Source organism: Meriones unguiculatus, chromosome 3 (genome assembly GCF_030254825.1).
Source record: "Meriones unguiculatus strain TT.TT164.6M chromosome 3, Bangor_MerUng_6.1, whole genome shotgun sequence".
NCBI classification, from domain to species: Eukaryota; Metazoa; Chordata; class Mammalia; order Rodentia; family Muridae; genus Meriones; species Meriones unguiculatus.
This window is the reverse complement of record NC_083351.1, coordinates 48,089,165-48,109,231: the sequence shown is the minus strand read 5'-3', so window position 1 is coordinate 48,109,231 and position 20,067 is coordinate 48,089,165. Positions and strand designations below refer to the sequence as shown.

At 40.8% G+C, this 20,067-nt stretch overlaps 1 protein-coding gene across 1 annotated transcript in view; it reads left to right on the top strand.

Annotated features, from left to right (window-relative positions):
- The window catches only part of Svep1 (sushi, von Willebrand factor type A, EGF and pentraxin domain containing 1), a 191,394-nt gene extending 176,055 nt beyond the window's left edge, over positions 1-15,339 (top strand). Inside the window, exons 42-48 of the mRNA XM_060379952.1 lie at positions 2,885-3,058; positions 4,184-4,360; positions 8,555-8,725; positions 9,659-9,754; positions 11,457-11,552; positions 13,739-13,832; positions 14,980-15,339. Of these exons, the coding sequence (XP_060235935.1) occupies positions 2,885-3,058; positions 4,184-4,360; positions 8,555-8,725; positions 9,659-9,754; positions 11,457-11,552; positions 13,739-13,832; positions 14,980-15,001 (830 nt within the window). The 3' untranslated portion in view covers positions 15,002-15,339. The remainder of the gene's footprint in view (positions 1-2,884; positions 3,059-4,183; positions 4,361-8,554; positions 8,726-9,658; positions 9,755-11,456; positions 11,553-13,738; positions 13,833-14,979) is intronic.
- Positions 15,340-20,067: the final 4,728 nt, after the last annotated feature.

The window sequence follows — 20,067 nt, the reverse complement described above, 5'->3', positions numbered from 1 at the left end:
GAGAACGGGGAGCTCGAAGGAAGTCAGAGGAAAGAATAGTTTTTATGTGGGAGTCCATCCTGCTCCAACTGAGTCAGCATGTGTGCCAACCAGATTCCTAAGTCACTATTCATGTATCATACAGTTGGAGAAGCTTGGTACTCCCCTTTGCAACCATAATGCAGAAGTCCTCACTCATTTGACATCAGACATGAGCCCAGGCACAAGAGCTTTCTAGCTAAACAGAAAACTAAAATTGAAGATCACTGGCCTAAACCACCTTCTCTGACTCCATAAAAAAATATTTTTATTAATTAATTCAATTTACATCTCAGTCATGGGCCCCTCCTACTTCTCCTCCCAGTCCCACCCTTCCTCCCACATCCCCTCTCCCCTATTCTTCAGAATACAGGAGCCCCTCTACCCAGACACCCCAGCTCACCTATTCCCATGAGGACTGAGTTCTTCTTCCTCCCCTGTGGCCTCCTAGGGAAGTCCCATCAGGGGGAAGTGATCAAAAAGCAGGCAACACAGACCATGTCAGAGATATCCTCCACTCCCCTAACTAGTGAGCCCACATGAAGCTAAGATGCTCATCAGACTTGTCTTCTAGGGTCTGTGCATTGTACTATGTCTATCCTGTGCTATACGACTAAAATCCACTTATAAGTGAGTACATACCACGTACTCATGTGTGTCTTTCTGGGTCCGGGTTACCTCACTCAGGATGATCTTTTCTAGTTCCATCCATTTGCTTACAAATTTCATTATTTCTTTATTTTTAATGGCCAAGTAGTATTCCATTGTATAAATGTACCACAGTTTCTTTATCCATTCTTCAGTTGAGAAACATCTAGATTATTTCTAGTTTCTGGCTATTACGAATAAGCTGTTATGAACATAGTTGAGCAAATATCCTTGTTGTATGGTAGAGCATCTTTTGAGTGCATACCCAGGAGTGAATTAGCTGGGCCTTGAGGTATGGCTATTCCCAGTTTTCTGAGAAAGAGCTAGATTGATTTCCAAAGTGGTTGTATAACTTTGCACTCCCATCAGCAGTGGAGGAGTGTGTTCCCCTTTCTCCACGTCTTACCAGCCTGTGTTGTCATTTGAGTTTTTGACGTTGGGCATTCTGACAGATATGAGATAGAACCTCAGAGTCATTTTGTTTTACATTTCCCTGATTACTAAGGACACGGTGCATTTCTTTAAGTGCTTCTCAGCCATTAGAGATTCTTCTGTTGAGAATTCTCTGTTTAGCTCTCCATCTCATTTTTAATTGGGTTATTTGGTTTGTTGGTGTTTAATTTCTTGAGTTCTTTATGTTTAGCTTTTTGTCAGATGTAGGATTGATGAAGTTTTTTTCCCAATCTGTAGACTGCCATTTCGTTCTGTTGATAGTATCTTTTGCTTTACAGAGCTTTTCAGTTTCAAATGGTCCCATCTATCAATTGTAGATCCTAGAGCCTGAGTTGTTAGTGTTCTGTTCAGGAAGTTGTCTCCCGTGCCAGTGAATTCAAGGCTCTTCCCCACTTTCTCCTCTAGAGGATTTAGTGTATCTGGTTTTATGTTGAGGTCTTTGCTCCACTTGAACTTAAGTTTTGTGTAGTGTTATAAATAGGGATCTATTTGCATTTTTCTACATGTAGACATCCAGTTAGACCACCACCATTTGTTAAAGATGCAGTCCTTTTTCCATTGTATGGTTTTGGCCCCTTTGTTAAAAATCAGGTTTGTTTGGGTGTGTGGGTTTGCTTCTGATTAAAATGAGGGCTTAAGCCCTATTTTTAAGATCCTATATGCTTCTTTCTGCAGGACCTTCTCAGTAGTAGCATTTCCAACGATTCAATGCCCTTTGCTATTATATAGCTGTAATATGTCTAGTACACCTAATATATGATATATATATACTAGTATACTGTAATATGCCTAGTATCATATGCTAAAGTTCGGATGCTTCTAAAAAGCACATAAAACAGATTTTTCTGATTCCCATCATGCTCATGTTTTTCTCTTCCTGATACTTTACCTTCATAATTTATGTCATAGTGAGTTTGTCGTTTTGATCTTCTTTTTAAACATTTGTTTTGTTTGTTTGTTTTGTGTGTGTGGAAAAGTGGAGGCACATAAGCCACAGTGTACAACTTTCAGGAGTTGATTCCCTCTTTCCACCATGTTGGTTCCGAGTCTTGAACTCAGGTCACCAGGTTTGGCTGCACAACCTTCTCACCACACACTTTTTTAACTCTTTATAGACAGTGTGGCCTTGACCAAGTTATTTTGCTTCTCTGAAACTCACTTTCTTTTAACTATTATTGAGCTCAGAATTGCTGCTGGATTCGTAAGAAAAATATGCAATACTCAGTTCAATTTAAATTTCAGATAAAAAATAATTTTAATTTGAATATGTACTACATAATATTTGAGGGGCATTTGTGCTAAAAGTGTATGTTATTTATAGGACTTTATCTGTGAATCCTGTGTTTTCATCTGGTCTTACAAACCAAGTGTTACAAACTGATATCATATGGTAAATTCACAGCCATGGCATTCCTTTATTTCATGCACATGTACATCTAAATCCTCACCACATCCATCACTATTAGAAAAATATATAAAGATGAATCTTCTCTGTGAGCATGTTGTAATCCAATATATATATTGGATTAAAACATGTTTTAATATATATATGTGTGTATATATATATACACATAGTTTTTTCTATATTAATGAATATTATTTTGCTTCATTCATAAGTAGGCATATATGTATATGTTTGATATATACATATATATTACACACTTAAACACACACGCACACTAGAAAGTATCTTCAGCAGCTATAACAAGAGAAGGAAGGAGGATTTGGAAAGTCATTTACTACAAAGCTTTATTCTTCCTTTTAGAGAACAGATGTGAGGCTCCAGCTGAGTTTCTGAATGGGAAGGCTGTCATGGAAAACACCACATCTGGAACCAGCCTGCGGTTTTCCTGCCACAGAGGCTATACTCTGGAAGGATCCCCTGAGGCACACTGCACTGAAAATGGAACTTGGAGTCAACTGACTCCCCTCTGCAAACGTGTGTGTTGACTTTAGGAGCTATTTTAGTCACCTTCAACTTCATGCTCAGCTTCCCTTATATCTCAAATGAAGGGGAAACACTGATAAGTGAGATTAGCCCAGGGAAGGCCACCTTTGGCCATAAAATTCAACTTTATGGGAAAAATTTAAACTCTACTTGTTTATGTTATAATAGCCTACCTAAGAATTAGCTTTTATCAGACTCCTTGACTGATTAAACTTAGGCATTAAGTGAAAATGCAAATTAATGAAAATATTTTTAAATGAAGATATTACTAATTCTATTGGCAGGAAGAAAGGAGGTAAAGAGATACGTTAAAAAAAATATAATGCTAATATAAAACATACAAATGTGGTAAATAAAGGTCATTTTACCACTTTAATGAAGACAATAAAAATGAAATATAACTTGAGAAGACTTCAGGCTATTGTTTGAAGTATTGTCTTGCACCAATGGAACCTTTAGAATTAAGAAGAGCCCTACCTCAGCAAGACTTATTTTATACCCACTCCAAGTCAGAAAAGCTGCGATAGCTTGAAGCCTGTGTCAGCACGAGTGGCTTCCTCTTGCTCTGAAGGAAGGCAAGAAATAGTGTCTCTGTGTTTCCTTAGAACTATGGAAGCCTCCTGTCTCTATCGTCAGGCCCACAGAGGCAACACGGAGTTCTAACATTCACAGCGCAGGTTTTAGAGTCAGGTTCAGCATGCACAGCAATGTCTGATGGCTCTCTACTTCCATCCTCTCTGAAGGATGTTCAGTAAAAGAAAGGAGTTCAACAGAATTTACCATGCTGTTGACATTCATCGAATATTGAGGGAGTACTCATTATGCCCCTTGATTTCTTGTATGGCTGATGTTTAGTCTTTACAAATAATTGTTTGTGGGTGAAAGCAAATCTGTGCTTAATGTTTGAGTTTCTACATTGTCAAATCCTGTTGGGCGTGGTGGGGCTGAGTCAGGAGGAGCATGAGTTTGAGGCCAGGCTATTCAAAACATGTTTTAAGATTTCTGTTTTTACTGTCATTGAGAATCCATGTTGTACAGGCCTCTACTTTGTCTCTAAAGAGATGAATGAGAAAAGAAGGAGCCATCTCAGTAAGCACCTGCTTCATCTTTTTACAGCAAACCCATGCCCTGTCCCTTTTGTGATTCCTGAGAATGCCCTGCTTTCTGAAAAGGAGTTTTATGTCGACCAGAATGTATCTATCAAGTGCAGGGAAGGCTTCCTACTGAAAGGCAATGCTGTCATTACCTGCAATGCTGATGAGACATGGACACAGACCAATGCCAAATGTGAAAGTAAGTCGACGGGCAGAGCCCAATGAGCTTCATTAATGTGAAAGCTTTTTCTTTCTTCCTGAGGGTTCTTTTACTTTTAAAAATGTATATTTTATTTACTATTAGTGTGTGAGAGAGAGGGGAGGAGGAAGAGAAGGAGGACAGAAGGAAGGAGAGCAAGGGCAGGTGTGACATAAAGCATCATGTAGAGGTCAGAGGACAATCAGGTTCAAAAGACCCAACCCAGATTCTCATACATGCTTCGCAAGTACTTTTAACTCTGAGCTATCTTTCTGGTCATGTTAAATTAAATCATGTTGGTTTGGTTTGGTTTGGTTTTGTCCTATGCTTGATTCTGTTTACAACAATGCTTTTTAAATGTTTGTTTTCACATGTATGACTGGTTTTGTGCACCATGAGTGTGTTTGGTGCCTGTGGAGGTCAGAAGAGGGATACTGGATCCCCTTCGGGGCTATAAACAGTTGTGAGTTGCCATGTGGGTATTGGGAACTAAACCTGTGTCTACAAGAGCAGTAGAAGTTAGATGCTCCTAACATCTAAGCTGTCTCTCCCATCCGATGAAATTGTTTTCTACCAAGTAACTTCATTGTGCATAGTTACATCTCTGTGCTATTTTAGTCATCTTCTGCATTGCTACTTAATACAACAAAAAAATGATATTTGAATATTGAACATTTTTTTAAATGAATTTTCCAGACCAAGCTAAAAACCTTCCTGATTGGGAGATTATGGTTCTCTGAGTAGATTTGTCAAAATGTACTCTTCTGAGAAAAAGCAAGACACTAAGTTTAAAATACATATATTCCCCCACATCATCAGAGTTTTCACATTAGCTTTTAATAGACTACATGCCCTTTCTGCAAACAAAAATTACCCTGAGATGGTCCTCAGCCTTTAGCATGTGTCAGTAGAATGTCAAAGGTGTGCTAAGGCACAGATAACTCAGTTCCACCCCACAGTTTCTGAATCTGTGTTTTTGGATGAGAACAAAGAATATTAATTTTTAATAGTTCCTGGGTGTTGCATGCTTGGTCCCCTGTTAGTGGCAGTATTTTCAGAAGTGCTGGAAACCTGAGGAGGTGAGACCCAGCTGGAGGAAATAGGTTAATGGGTACCTTGTCCTTGAACTGACTCTCTCTCTCTCTCTCTCAACTTCTTGTCTGCTATGAAGTAAAGAATCACCTCTGTCACATGGTCTCATGGCCACAGTGTCCTGTTAAACCACCTGAGCCCAACAACCATTGCCTGAACCATATAGAACTGTGAACTGAGATAAGCCCTTCATCCCTTAGGTCATTCCTGACAGGTGTTTTGTTCATAGTGATGAATAAGCAGAGGAATTCTGCTGCTCCAGGAACTGTAACTTGAGAACTGCTGGCTCAACACTATGTTAATTGACCCGTGCTGCAACACTGCCTTCCACAATCAAGAGACTCTTCCTGCTGTGATTATCTCCTGACATCTAACACTTCCTGCTTCCCCCTTAAACATCTCCCCATTCAGCATCCCACCGCTTTTCTCCCTTGTGGCCAAAGCTACTCTATCAACAGTCAATAAAAATGTTCATCCGGGTCTAACCATATGTAAGGCACTAGGCTACACTACATACGACTGTCTTGCCCAAGATATATTTCATCTTCAAAACATTTGTCCTTCAATTAATGAGACAAGACATATGCACATGGAGACTAGATTTGAATTCTGGCCTCCAAAATTTTAACTCTAAACTTACATAAATGCCTTCGCATTCTTTCAGCCTTAAGGTTCTCATTTGTTAATAGTAATAATAATAATTATATTGTGGGATTGTTTTCTAGAATAAATCAGCTGATTTATACTGTATCAGCAGTTTCTCCAGGAAACTGGGAAGAATTTTTAGCTAACAATGTGCTGCAGCATGAGAAAGCGTTAAAAAAAAAAAAAAAAAAAACCTTCAGAAAACTCCATACTATATTTTTAGCTAGGATTTGGTTCCTAGACACTTAAGAAATCTACCACTAATGAAAGGAAAAGAAGTAACTGATTGTACATTAGATTTCTCTGTGGCCTTCTGGTCTAGTTAAAGCCACCTGCCTGAAGGGCATCAAGCCAAGTGACCTCATTCTGCCCATGCTTCTGCACCTTGGTTCTTGGCTCCCTGGTGTTTACCATTCAGGCCACCAGGAATAAGAGCAGGGAGAGACGTGTGTTTGTTACCAATGCCCCTCTAATGCATGCCTGCTGACGTTCAGTATTCTAGAGTGGATCACAAGTTGCCTTGGAGAGGGCGGTTTCCATGATTGTTAATCCTCCAGCCTTTTTCACATTTTCTATCAGACAGGAAGTCTTCGGATGAAAACCACACATCCTCCTGTGCCTAGGCAGCAGCCTTCTTCCTCCTGCCTACCTGCTTCTCATGTTAATCCCTACGCATTGGTGGTTAAAATTTCATTCACATTGGAGTCCCCCAGGGAAGGCATGTAAAATGCAGGCTCTTGAGTCAGAAAGCCCATACATGTGCATTAAAAACACCAGATGACTTCCATATAGGTGATGTGAAATCCATGCTTTGGTTATCAAACTGTTATAAGAAAACCACCAATTCTCTGTGATGTTTCTATAAGCTGTCACCCCAATCTTAAAAACCTTTTCCCCTCTGGTCCATCAGTACTCTCTAGCCTACTACAAATGATGCTCAAAGTGTGGCTCATACCTTGACAGCTTGAAGCACTGTTACATTTATCTCAATGTTTTTATGACATGTCATCTACTCCTATGACACAGCTCACAGGAAGCTTATTATTTCATGTGTCTGACACTCCCTGCTTATCTGAGAAATGTGTAGCATTTATTTCTTCCAAGGAAATGGTAGGCATTTTCTCTCTATCCTGTTGGGTTTCCTTGTCCAGCCTCGATTTGATGGTTTTTATTTTATCTTATTATATTTTATTTTGTCATGTTTGATTATTGTCTTTTAAAATTCCTTTCTAAAGACAAAAATGGAGGGGATCTGGAGGAGAGAAGAGGTAGGAAGGAGTAACTAGAAGGAGTAATTAGCATATATTGTATGATAAAATAATCTATTTTCAATAGAAAGGAAGGAAGAAGAAAAAAGAAAGAAAGAAAGAAAGGAAGGAAGAGAAAGAAAGAAAGAAAGAAAGAAAGAAAGAAAGAAAGAAAGAAAGAAAGAAACTTGATGAGCTAGGGTCAGATAGAAGGGGAGGAGGTCCTCCCCTATCAAGGGACTAGGGAAAGGGCATAGAGGGAGAAGAGGGAGGGGGTGGGACTGGGAGGAGACAGTGGAAGGGGCCGCAGTGAGGATATAAAGTGAATAAATTGTAATAAATAAATATATAAATAAAATTAAATTTAAAAAGTAAATAATGAATGAAAAGAAAGAATCTAAAATGTAAAAATTTCCTCTATCAAATCTTACTAACAGTATGACAACAAATTGGCCTTTTGTAAGCCAGTTCATGGAGTCTGATTACCTGTTAGATTTACACAAACTAGATAGCTGGCAGAACACAAAGCTCAGCCTAGTCTTCAATGCAGCCCAGAATTATCTTCAGCCATCTTATAAAAATCCTCAAAGCAAAAACCGATATAATAATCTTGATTTAAATACACAGCACATGTAGCTTTGAAAAAGGGATGGTTACTCGTTCTAACACAGATCCCCAAAGATACTCTGTAGCATCAAAAGGGGGTCTTGAACTTCATGAAACTCAGCCACAGGCTAGTATCAGCATTCGTTCATTTTCTAAAGACAAATTGAGCACTCCCTGGGTTGCAGGCATTGTTCTGGGCAGTAACAGAACATCTCATAATTTGTGGTCATTGTTCTGAAATGGTAAGCTACCACGCTTCCCCACACACACATGAATTGATGAGCATTTTGTTTCAACCTTCTCTAGCTGCTGTCTTGTTGGCAAGGTCATAGAACTCATGCTGTTCTCTGCCATGTCTTTCCTTCGCTCTCGAACAGCTCTGCCTGAACATTTTAATCACAGGACAAAGACCCTGTAATCAAATTTGACTAAAACTGCAGCTTATTCTTTCAGTTTCTACTTATTCTAGACATTATACTGAAGAAAATAGTTCGTGTGTGTATTTTATCTATGCACCTTAAACTGATTCGGTCTTTGAAGTAAGATTGTGTTGTCAATCTGGGTTAGCTGGAAAGGCTTGATTGACATGTCTGTCTTCTTGTAGAGATCTCATGTGGTCCTCCAGCTCATGTTGAAAATGCAATTGCTCGAGGTGTACATTACCAATATGGGGACATGATCACCTACTCCTGTTACAGTGGGTACATGCTGGAAGGTTCCCTGAGGAGTGTTTGCCTAGAAAATGGGACATGGACATTGCCTCCCGTTTGCAGAGGTAAGGGAATATTTGAACGACCGATCATTTCCAAGTGAGGCTGCAGGGAGCTGTGGATGGAGACCAGTAGCCCAGCATACGATATGTACATCGCTTTGATTTTCCTCGACTTTAAATCCAATTCGATAACTGTGTGATTTCCATAACTCGCTAATTTATGTTTTTAAAAACCTGTGCATTTCTTCAAAATGGAAAAAGGTAACAGGTCTCAGAGTACATTCCTCTAAAGCTGGCACTTTTCTAACAACAACTGAATGGGTTTTTTTAAATTACAGTGTTGTATTCATTCTAAAAGTATTTGCGAAAAACCAAGAGCTATGATACTGAACATATATCTAAAATGGCCACACCCAGAGGGTCATGGATGCAGCACTGGTTCTGGGACTGAGGGCAGAGGCATACAGACATTAGTCGGAGAATACGAAGTTTCAGTTAGTTAAGATGAATGCAGTCTGGAAATCTAATGCATTCCCACTACAGATAACTATATTGTATTGTAGTTTTGAAATTTTCATGGAGGAATGAGAGGAGAGAGGGAGGGAGAAAAGCAGGAAGGGATGGAGAGACAGAGACAGAGAGACAGAGGGAGGGAAGAAAAAAAGGAAAGATGATGAAGGAATGGGGGAAAGAACTGGTAATTATGTGTGCTAACAAATGGTGATTAACTTTATAAGACATGCATAAAACAATCGAGTTCTAAGTTGTCAATATACTTTGCATTTGTCTATTTCACCTACATAAAGATGAGGACTGGTGTCGTTGGAACAGCCAGCATGTACCTCTCCCCATATGTTAAATACTTTCTTAGTGTTCAATTGTATTTTTCTTCTCTAAAGTCTGAATCATTTATGGATTGTGAATGAGAAATCCTGTTCTCTAGTGTCAGCTTTCCAGAATTCCCTGGAATCGTGAATCACTTTGTTTTCTTTCCAGCTGTCTGTCGGTTTCCGTGTCAGAATGGAGGGGTCTGCCAACGTCCAAATGCTTGCTCCTGCCCAGACGGCTGGATGGGGCGTCTCTGTGAAGAGCGTGAGTGTGTCTTTGAATGTTCCTTTGAGCTCATTTTTTGCTGAGAAGCTGTGGGCTTAGGGGAGTTCCTGGAAATTGCCTTTGCTGCCACAAGAAAATGATCGCCTCAAATCCTTGCAGCCAACCCTAGTGCACACTCTAACATATCCATAGGCTGTAAAAGATCCGGCTGCAATATCTGGGACTGAGTGTGTGCTCGCCTCACCTAACGTTGCTCGTGCCTCCTGGCACTCAGTAACTGAGCTTTCTTAGGAAGGAGCTGTGAGATCATGTCGCGGCCCTCTCTCCCCTTACCTCTCAGTTCAGTGAAGTCTGGCCACAGCCTTTGCTACAGTTGGAATAACTGTGCAACATCACAGAGAACACGTGAGTCCACCAGACTCGTAGTTATGAGAAAGTCACTCCTAATTTAAAAATTAGGGGAAGTCGCAAGCCTTAATCTGTACAGTACCTAAACAATTAACAGAACTTTGGTGCTTACCTGAAATATGCTTAGCTTCTCAAGGGCATATAAATAACTACTTTGGGTTTTTTTATTATTATTTGTACACACGCATATGCCGTGGCACAGGTGTGGAGGTCAGAGGACAACTTTCAGAGGTTGTTTCCCTCCTTCCGCCAAGGGTCCTGGGGATAAAATTTAGGTCATCAGGTTTGATTAGCAAGTGCTTTTAGCTGCCGAGCCATCTCTATGGCCCTCAATGAGTTCTTTTAGATGATTTTTAATGTCTAGGGTGTGTCGTTTCAATGTCTTAATGTGTAAGGACAAGACAGTTTTGTATGTGGATAGGCTGAGTCACTGAGTCACAGCAGTCAAGTTAGACCAGTTGGATTCTTTCCCTGCTAAACACAAGGCCAACTCGTAAGTGTGACTTTTTCATCCGTTTTTAAAGGAAAATGAGTAATGGCTGTTATCAGTTACTCAAATCAAGTGTTTTCACAATGGCTGGTACCCAGGCTTCGATGCCATAATACTTAGAATCCAAAGATTCTGGGATACCCCAGTCACATGCCAGGATTAGCTGGCTTAGCTTTCGGAGCTTATGCCTGCCCTTCTGCATAAAGCAAGGGTGTCATGGACTTTCATTTGCATAGAAGCATCTTGGAGAGGCTTTGAGACACAGTTTCAGGTTTAGTCGACCAGAGATGGGAACTGAGAGTCTACCCTTCTAACCAGTTCCTAGTTCATGTAAGGCAACAATCTCACAGGCTCGGCTTCAGTCCTCTGTCCCTAGGAAATAAGAGTGAGTTGTCCTATTCATACGAAAATATTACCAACAGGAGCCTATGGTGCAGCACAGCCAACTCCCGTTCTCACCTGTAGTTCAAGATGAAAGCTGGAGACAGCCAAGTCCTCTTACAGCATTTTATACAATTCTCAAAAGAAATTTGAAATTCTGTGTAGTGGAGTTCATTCTGCTTATGCTTCCAAAAAGTGAAAGCAAAGCACTTAGCAAACACTGGGAAAGAGTGCATTTGGCCTCAGCAGTTACATCCGAGTAAGGATGAGACTTCACCCCCCCGCAGCCTGTGCTTTCCTGGCACTCATAAATGAGCAGAGTGCATATGGGAAGATTCTCCAGTGGCTTGTGCACTTTCTCCTCCAGCAATAAGGATTTTGAATATTTGAGCAGATCTGAACATGAGTGTTGTGATCAAATTCTTTTGAGCACATTTTTATCTGTTTCTTGTTTTGTTTTAGCAATATGCATACTGCCCTGTTTGAATGGTGGGCGTTGTGTGGCCCCTTATCAATGTGACTGTCCCGTAGGCTGGACAGGGTCCCGCTGTCATACAGGTAAGGCTTCCTCCCATGGTTTGCTTTCTTTATGGTTTAGTTTCATGACACCATAGGAGACACTGATGAGCTGGACTTGAACTGAGAGGTGGCATTGAATCAGAAGGATACCAGCCATTCTCAGGAATGTCTCAAGATGGTCCTGTGGTCAGTTCTCAGCGTGGAACTGGATCACCACTGAATAACACTGTTCAGGAGAATGCATTATCTGCATCAGCACCTTTTGTTTTGTTGTGTTGTGTTTTGTTGTGTTGTGTTGTGTTTTGCTTTTGAAACAGGGTTTCTCTGTATAGCCTTGGCTGTCCTGGACTCACTTTGTAGACCAGGATGGCCTCAAACTCACAGAAATCAGCCAGCCTCTGCCTCCACGAGTGCTGGGATTACAGGCATACGCCACTGCACCCAGCTCATCAGCACCTTCCTGAGCAATGTCTCTCACATCCTACTGTACCCCACAAGAGTAAAAGACTTTGTCTCTGACTCCTATCCAATATCTACTAGTTGATTCTCAGTTCCATTTTCAGGCAAACCATCACTAATTAAGAGTCCCTGGATGATCATGCAACTCCAGGGCATGGAGCATGCAGACACATAGGTACAGACTGCTGTGTCCCTGAAGTTCAGCCACGCCTGACAGAAGCCACCAAGGAAACATAGGAGTATGGCTGTAAAGATTGACAGAATTGAATCAAGATATGTATTGGCAAATTCAAGGTGCTATGCCTTGAGAGCATAGGAACCCTGGAAGGTTTTAGGCAGGAACAATATACCGCTGGAGAGATGGCTCAGTGGTTAAGAGCACTGACTGATCTTCCAGAAGACCAGTGTTCAATTTCCAGCACTGGGCAGCTGCCAACTGTCTGTAACTTCAGTTCCAGGCCATCCAATGCCTTTTTCTCTGGCCTCTGTGAATACCCACAAATACATGTGCAAAGACCTACATGCAAGCAAACCATCTATACATATAAAAGGGTTTTCTAGTTTTGTTTTGTTTAAGTGGTTTGGGAAGCAGCAAGGGATTAGCTGGGAAGTTATAGGTACACAATAGACAAGAAATAGCAAAATCTAGAGCAATAATAACCAAAAAATGGTGAGTCTGTGAGAAGCTGGAAAAGCAGAATCAATGCTACTTGGTTACAGATCTGATTGGTGGGGTAGGGGTAGGATAACAGGTAGGGGGGAGATGATTCTACTTGTTCTAAAGTAAAACTCGTGCTTAGCTTTCCCCTGACAAACATCTGACATTCTTCCTGTAAGGACTCACTTGGCAGGCTAGACCTGTGGGTACTGGACTTTTATCAATGTTCACAATCCATGATGATTTCATGAACAAACTTGTGCACATGAGTAGTTTGTAGGCTTGTGAAAAAAGATGCCTGTATACTCAATCTTTGGGTGTTCTGTCAGGGTTTTGTCTGTAACTAATATTTATTTTAGCCCTGATTAAGGTTCTCTAATTCTGATTGATGCTGGTTTATTTGTTTTGTTTGTTTGTTTGTTTTTTAATTTAAAAGAGCATGAGGTGTGTCTCACGGCCAGACACAAAGGACTATTGGAGACCTGTCTCATGTGTATGAGTGTTTTGTGTGCATATATGTCTGTGTACTTTCATGCCTGGTTCCTGAGGAAGTTCTAAGTGGGCATTGCATCCTCTGGAGCTGGAGTTACAGATGGTTGTGAGCCACCATGTGGATGCTGGGACTCCAACCCAGGCCCTCTGGAAGAGTGGCCAATTCTCTTAACCACTGAGCCAGCTCTCCAGCCCCATCTCTGTCTGGGTACTCTATAGGACAGACTTACTCCTCTGTAAGTCAGTCTAGACTTTATTGCTAGGTCCCTCCAGAGAGTCACAAATTAACTGAGTACGTGAAAAATGAAGAGTTCGGAACTAAGTGTCAGAGCTGTTGCACACATGAAATGGTAACAATAAACTATTTTCAAAGACAGAACCCAGTGCACTTGACATGCTCAGTAAAGTTGATCTTAGTGGGCGAGGGACTTGATATGAAAACCAGAATAGCTCAGAAGGGGGGATGATGTCATGTATGGACAAAGGTTCATGAGGAATGGTCAGTGGTGGCTCAAGAGGAAGAAAGAACAAATCCTACTCCATGAGCCTCTGTGGCATCTTTAGAATGCCTAAACATTGACTAAATGAATACATGCCATTTTTTTTTTCATCACAGCTACTTGCCAGTCTCCCTGCCTAAATGGTGGAAAATGCGTAAGACCAAACCGATGCCATTGTCTCTCAGGTTGGACAGGACATGATTGCTCCAGGTAAAACAACCCAATGCAAATATTGAACTAATAACTCCTGGACTGTATTTCAGGGGTGAGGGTGAGGATAGGGGTGGGGTGAGGTGGTGGTAGTTCCAGAACCAGAAAGTGTCTCTAGTTAGAGTATAAACTTGGTTAACCTCAAGCTATCTAGATATTCTCTCTAAACCTTCACTAAATCCGAAGCTAGAAAATATTAAGTCGGGATTGAAAAGACAAGACCTCAAAAACAGATAGTACTAGACTACCTTCAGCAGCACATATACTAAAACTGGCCCCATAGAGAGACTGATATGTTCCCTGTATGAAGGTGAACTCATGGTCCTTCTGCCTCAACCTTCCAATGGCTAGGACAGACATTTCCCTGTTTAAAAAAAAAAAATGCAGGATTGGTGAGATGGCTCAGCAGGTAAAGGTGCTTTCTGTGAAAAGTAAATACCTGAGTTTCATCCCTGGGACCCATGGGGTAGAGGAACAGTATTAATTCTGCAGTTTGTCCTCTGACCTCCACACATGAGCTGTGGCAGGTGCATACACACACACACACAAACACAGAGGCATGTATGTGCGTATGTGCAGACATGTGTATTAAGTAAATAGATATTAAAAAGCAGTAAAATTTTACATAAATTATAAAAGTAATATTCTTGAACAGAAAATATAAATAATGAACTTAACATACTTTATTGAAAATGCTCTAGCAAAGTCTGCTATAGTGATGCATGCCTTTAATCTCAGCATTCTTAAGGCAGAGACAGGAGGGTCTCTGTAAGTTCTAGGCTAGGCAAGAATACATAGTGAAACCTGTGTCAAAAGAAAGAAAGAAAAAGAAAGAAGGAAGGAAGGAAGGAAGGAAGGAAGGAAGGAAAAGGAAGGAAGGGAAAGTATCCCAACTGATGTTTGAGCTATTTGACTATAATAAAACTACTGAAGTTGATTAAAATGTTTACTAATATTTTAATATTTCCAAGCTCCTTCCTCCTCCCTATGAGGGAATGGCCATTATCCTTAACAAATGTTTTACAGATGTGTCTACTGGGCTAAGATAGATTGGTCCCTTTTCCATGAGCACCCCTAAGTTTTCTCCCTACCTCACTTTCATCTTTCTTCTTGAACTTGTTGGCTTTGATATGTTTTCTTTCTTCAGGAAAAGGAGAACTGGGTTTTAACCCCGCACTCCACTGTGTCTCCCCAAGCAGGATCATCTCCTCCAGTAGTTCCTAGAACTCACATCAAGGAAGACCAATGCGGTGCTGGAGCTTGTTTTGTTTTATAAACTTGAGGTTGACTTTTTGATTTTGTTATTTTTTGTGATGTCCTTCCTTACTTGTTTCCATTGTTTAAATATGCTTGCATTTTCTATTCAAAAGTTATATTAAACGGACGCTGCTCCATCCTTACCAGATGTACATACTCCACTGTCTGCTGGGAAAATCCCTGAAACACGTTTTTATTCAATTACTTAAAGATGACCTTCCATTAAAATATATATTTTGCTACTAAATAAGATTTTTGCTGGGTAGTACCATTTTTCTGAGGTGGCTGGATAACAAAAGAGAGAAATCATGAACATCATTCTAACCCTCTGGCACACACATTCCTCCTTTAGTCCTGTCTTGTTTACACAGTACGTGACCATAAAGGTTTCTTTTCTTCATTAACAGAACATCTTTTGGACCTAGTGCCGTCTGCAAAGAACCCTGTCCTGGTGTTGAGGGTGACTTGGAGGAACTTTTGGAAAGCTGTAGACATCAGTGCAGGGGGTGGGGAGAAATGATCATAACTTATAAGTAAATATACTCTGAAAAATTCCCAGAGGTGGCTCCTGATTCCCCTGAAAAGAAGGAAAGAAGGAAGGAAGGAAGGAAGAAAGGAAGAAGGAAAGGAGGGATGGAGGGAAGGAAAGAGGAGGGAAGAAGGAATAGAAACAAGAAGGAAAGAAAGAAAAAAAGAAGGAAAAAAGAAGAAAGAAAGAAAGAAAGAAAGAAAGAAAGAAAGAAAGAGGAAAAGGAAAAAGGAAAAAGGAAAGGGAAGGGAAGGGAAGGAAGGAAGGAAGGAGGGAGGGAGGGAGGGAGGGGAAGGGAGGGAAGGGAAGGGAAGGGAAGGGAAGGGAAGGGAAGGGAAGGGAAGGGAAGGGAAGGGAAGGGAAGGGAAGGGAAGGGAAGGGAAGGGAAGGGAAGGGAAGGGAAGGGAAGGGAAGGGAAGGGAAGGGAAGGGAAGGGAGACAGCTGCCCAGGAGACAAATTCTCCTGTTGTTTCCATGACTTCATCTACATCATTACATCTACTTTAGAACAAAGAATTCCAAGACTTCAGAAAATAAAGCCAACCCCTAGATTTTGTTTTAATATAGGAACTATATAATCAGATTGGTTCTGTCCTCTGGAAGAACTTTTCCCACGAAGTACAAGGTATGCTGTGTCACTGCAAAGAGACACAGAAAAGATAAGAAGGATCTTGCTGTTCCCAGTAGTTTCTTAGTCATTGGCTCCTTCTCTTGACTTCCTTCCCACTTTTTATTTTTCTATGCTTATGAGCCTGCTTGTCATTCATTTTGTCTACACTGTGTTGGCTTACATCCTATGTTGATCTTTACCATTTATAACTATAAAAATACAAAATAAAGTCTTAAATCTACAATTAATAAAAAAGAAACGTGGTGCCAGAAAGAAACCAAGAGAAAGCCATTGATTGTAACACTTGGTTCTCAAAGTACCTACTAAAGAGAGTGTGGCTTTGAATAGAAGTGTTACTTTGAATAAGTTAAAAGTTTTAGAATCTGGATTTTTTTACTTTTTTGATTAAAATTTTTATAATTCCAAACTAAGCCAAATTTGAAGAGTTTTGTAAGATTTTAAGGAAGCAATGCATCATATAAGTGAGGTATGATTTTTTTTTCAATCTTTGGGGCGGAGGTAAATGATGTTATTTGTCTGTGTGGGTGATGTACACAGGCGTGCGCACACATGCACACACAAATACTGGTCCTCACCTTCCATCTACATTGAGACAGGGTCTTTCATTAACTACCACATACATGAGGCTCATGGGACTGCACGCTTCTAGGAATTCTGTCTCTGCTTCTGATCTCACTGTAGAAGCCCTGGAGTTGCAAACATGTGCTCCTGAACCATGCTTGTAGCACACAGTCCTCCAAGCAGAACAGTGGCCAACCTCATCAGACCAGCTGTGCCTACGTGCAATGGACCTGTGGTAGTAAATGTTCCCTTTGAGAAGGAGGTGACAGAGAAGATCCCTGGACTCTCACCTGAGACAAAACCAAGTGAAAACTAAAGCATGTTTTAGGAGAAGGCAGCTCACCGTGGAGCTATTTTTATCAGTGAAGGTATGAGTCTAAACAACATCCAATGATAGGAATCCTCAAGTATGCTGCCTTGGTGTTTGCAAAATTGCATTTATGTAGTCCTCAAAAACAATGCAATATCATGGAAGTTTTAGAAGCAGAAAGCTATAGGGTAACAGGGGTTGGAACAGGGGTTGAAGGGGTTAAGAATCAGGACACCATATATTGTAGACCAGGGTGTAGCTCATTGGCAGAGCAGGTGCTTATCTACAGGTGTCTTAGGGTTTCTATTGCTATGAAGAGACACCATGACCATGGCAACTCGTATAAAAGTGGCTTACAGTTCAGAGGTTTAGTCCATTATCATCATGGCGAGAAACATGGCAGCATGCAGGCAGACATGGTATAGGAGGAGCTGAGACTTCTACATTTTGATCTGCAGGCAGCAGAAGAAGACTGTGTACCACAGTGGGTAGAGCTTGAGCATAGGAGACCTCAAAGCCTATCCCACAGTGACACACTTCCTCCAACAAGACCATACCTACTCTAACAAGACCACACCTCCTAATAGTGCCGCTCCCTATGGGCCAAACACATGAGCTAGAAACCCTGGGTTTAATCCCAACCATGTCTCCTCCCAAGATTCCTTGCTAAGAAAACTTAAAAAATTTATTTTTAAAAAATAAGAAAAATGCCCAATATTACAAATCATCTACAGGTGTTGTATCTCAAGTTAAAAATCTAAGATTGCTCAGTAACTAAAAGCACTTACTGTTCTTGCAGAGGACCAAGTTCAGTTCCAACAGGTGGTTCCCAAAGACCTGTTATTATCTCCATAGTATCTAATGCTTTCTGGGTCCTTCGAGGCAATTATATTCATAGGCATAGACAATTCTTTTTTTAAAAATTACTGTTTTAGAAATTTAAAACAAGATATATATGGTCCAAATATCTGTGGGTCAGATGAACGCCAAGTCCCTGTGGCTTTCTCAACAAAGAGAAAGTATGGAACAAAACTAGCCATGATCTGAAGGAGAGAGAAGCAGAAACAGATGGTACAGTGAAGTTCTGTATTTTCTCTTTGCAAGCTATGACAGGTCCAGGTGTGTCATCATAGCACAGAGATGGAAGTCCAAGGACATTGTTACTATGATTTAAGATGGTTTCACTAGTGGGGCAAAGGTAAACAGTGAGGGATAGCTAGAAAATCTCACTGACTCTTAAGAAGAAATAGCTTCAGCCCTCAAGTCCCTACAGCCAAGGCAGGTTTGAAGTGATACGACTATAAAGAGAATCTTAAGGATCTTCAGTTTGGAAATAGAAACAGGAAAAAAAATACTAAAAGTAGATCCACATCGTGAATGATGGTTTCGACTCCATATAATTGGATTTCGTATTACATCTCTTATATCTTTTGTTTCTAAATACCATAGCTGTCTTACACTAACACAGACCAGAAAAAAAAAAAATTAGTGTCACATGAAAGTGCATGGAGAGCAATTCAAAGGAATGTAAAGAAGAATAATTAAGTTAGCCAGATATTAAATTGTTATTAATTAACCTTTGAGTGATTCAATTTGTACCAAGTATAGAGAGCCAGCTTGGTGTCTATGGAATAAAATGAACAACATAGAACATTGACATCAGAGTGATAGAGAAGGCTGTCACTGGTAACTTGGGCCCTCTGGAAAATGAGCCAAGACAGGATTAGATAGGTGAGAAATGTGTTTGCGGAAATGAGACAGTAGGTGACGAGAACTGGAAGAAGCGAGGAGTTATCGGACTATGTTAGTCACACATTACCAGGACAAAATGTCTGAGGTAATCTTAATAAAAGGGTTGTTTTGGACCATATTTCAGTCCAAAATTGCCTGGCCCTATTTCTTTGGGTCTGTTACCACAGGACAGGAAGAATGTGCTGGAGAAGAAAGCCTTTTCACCTCGTGGGAAACAAAGACACAGGCAGGCATAGGCCAGGGCCCCAAAAGTCCTTTCGAGAGGACTCTAGTGGCCTACTTTCCTCGCACCCCTCAAAGATTCCACCAGCTCTCAGCAGCTCTGCAGGTGGGACTCATCTTCCCACACAGACTTCGTCCTGGAGCCACTTGAAATGCATGCTCACAGCATGTCACACCCTAAGTGAAGAGAGTACAGAAAGCATCAGACTGTAACATGGGACCTGACAGACAGGAATTCCTGGAGGAGTTCAGCAGGACCATCTGACAGAAGCTGACTCCACAAGGAGAGAGAGAACAGACTCCTGAAATGTGTCCTTTGACCTCCACACATACACTAGGCAATGTGTATGACCACACTCACAAGCATACATATTTCTCTCACACACAATAATAGTAAATTTTTAAAAATTAAGTAAGGTATTAGTAAGTAGATGTCCCTAAGAAAACATTATGTGTTAGACAGAAATATGAAAAAGCAATTTAGTACTAAAAAGAAAAAAAAAGTGCAAGAGAGAATACTGATGGAAAAAACTCTTGCTGATAAAAGAAATCCCATAAGAATTATCTACATTTTTGCCTAACAAATTGGCAGAGCTTCTTCTGGGAATGGTGGAAGCTATGCTACTGCTTGTAACAGTGCTGCTGGTGGTGGGGATGATGATTGTAAAAATGGTGGTGTTGGTGATATTTATGGTCATGGTAGTAATGATGACGGTGGTGGTAGTGCTACTGATGGTAGTTATGGTAGTAGTAGTTGTGCTGCTTGTGATGGTGATGGTGGTGGTGATGGTTGTGGTGATGTTGGTAGTGGTGACGGTGGTAATGGTGGTGGCGGTGGTGGTAATGATGGTGGCGGTTGTGCTGGTTGTGCTGGTGGTGATGTGGTGATGATGGTGGTGACGGTGGTGGTGATGGTAGTGGTGGTGATGATGGTGGTAGTTGTGCTGGTGGTGATGTGGTGATGGTGGCGGTA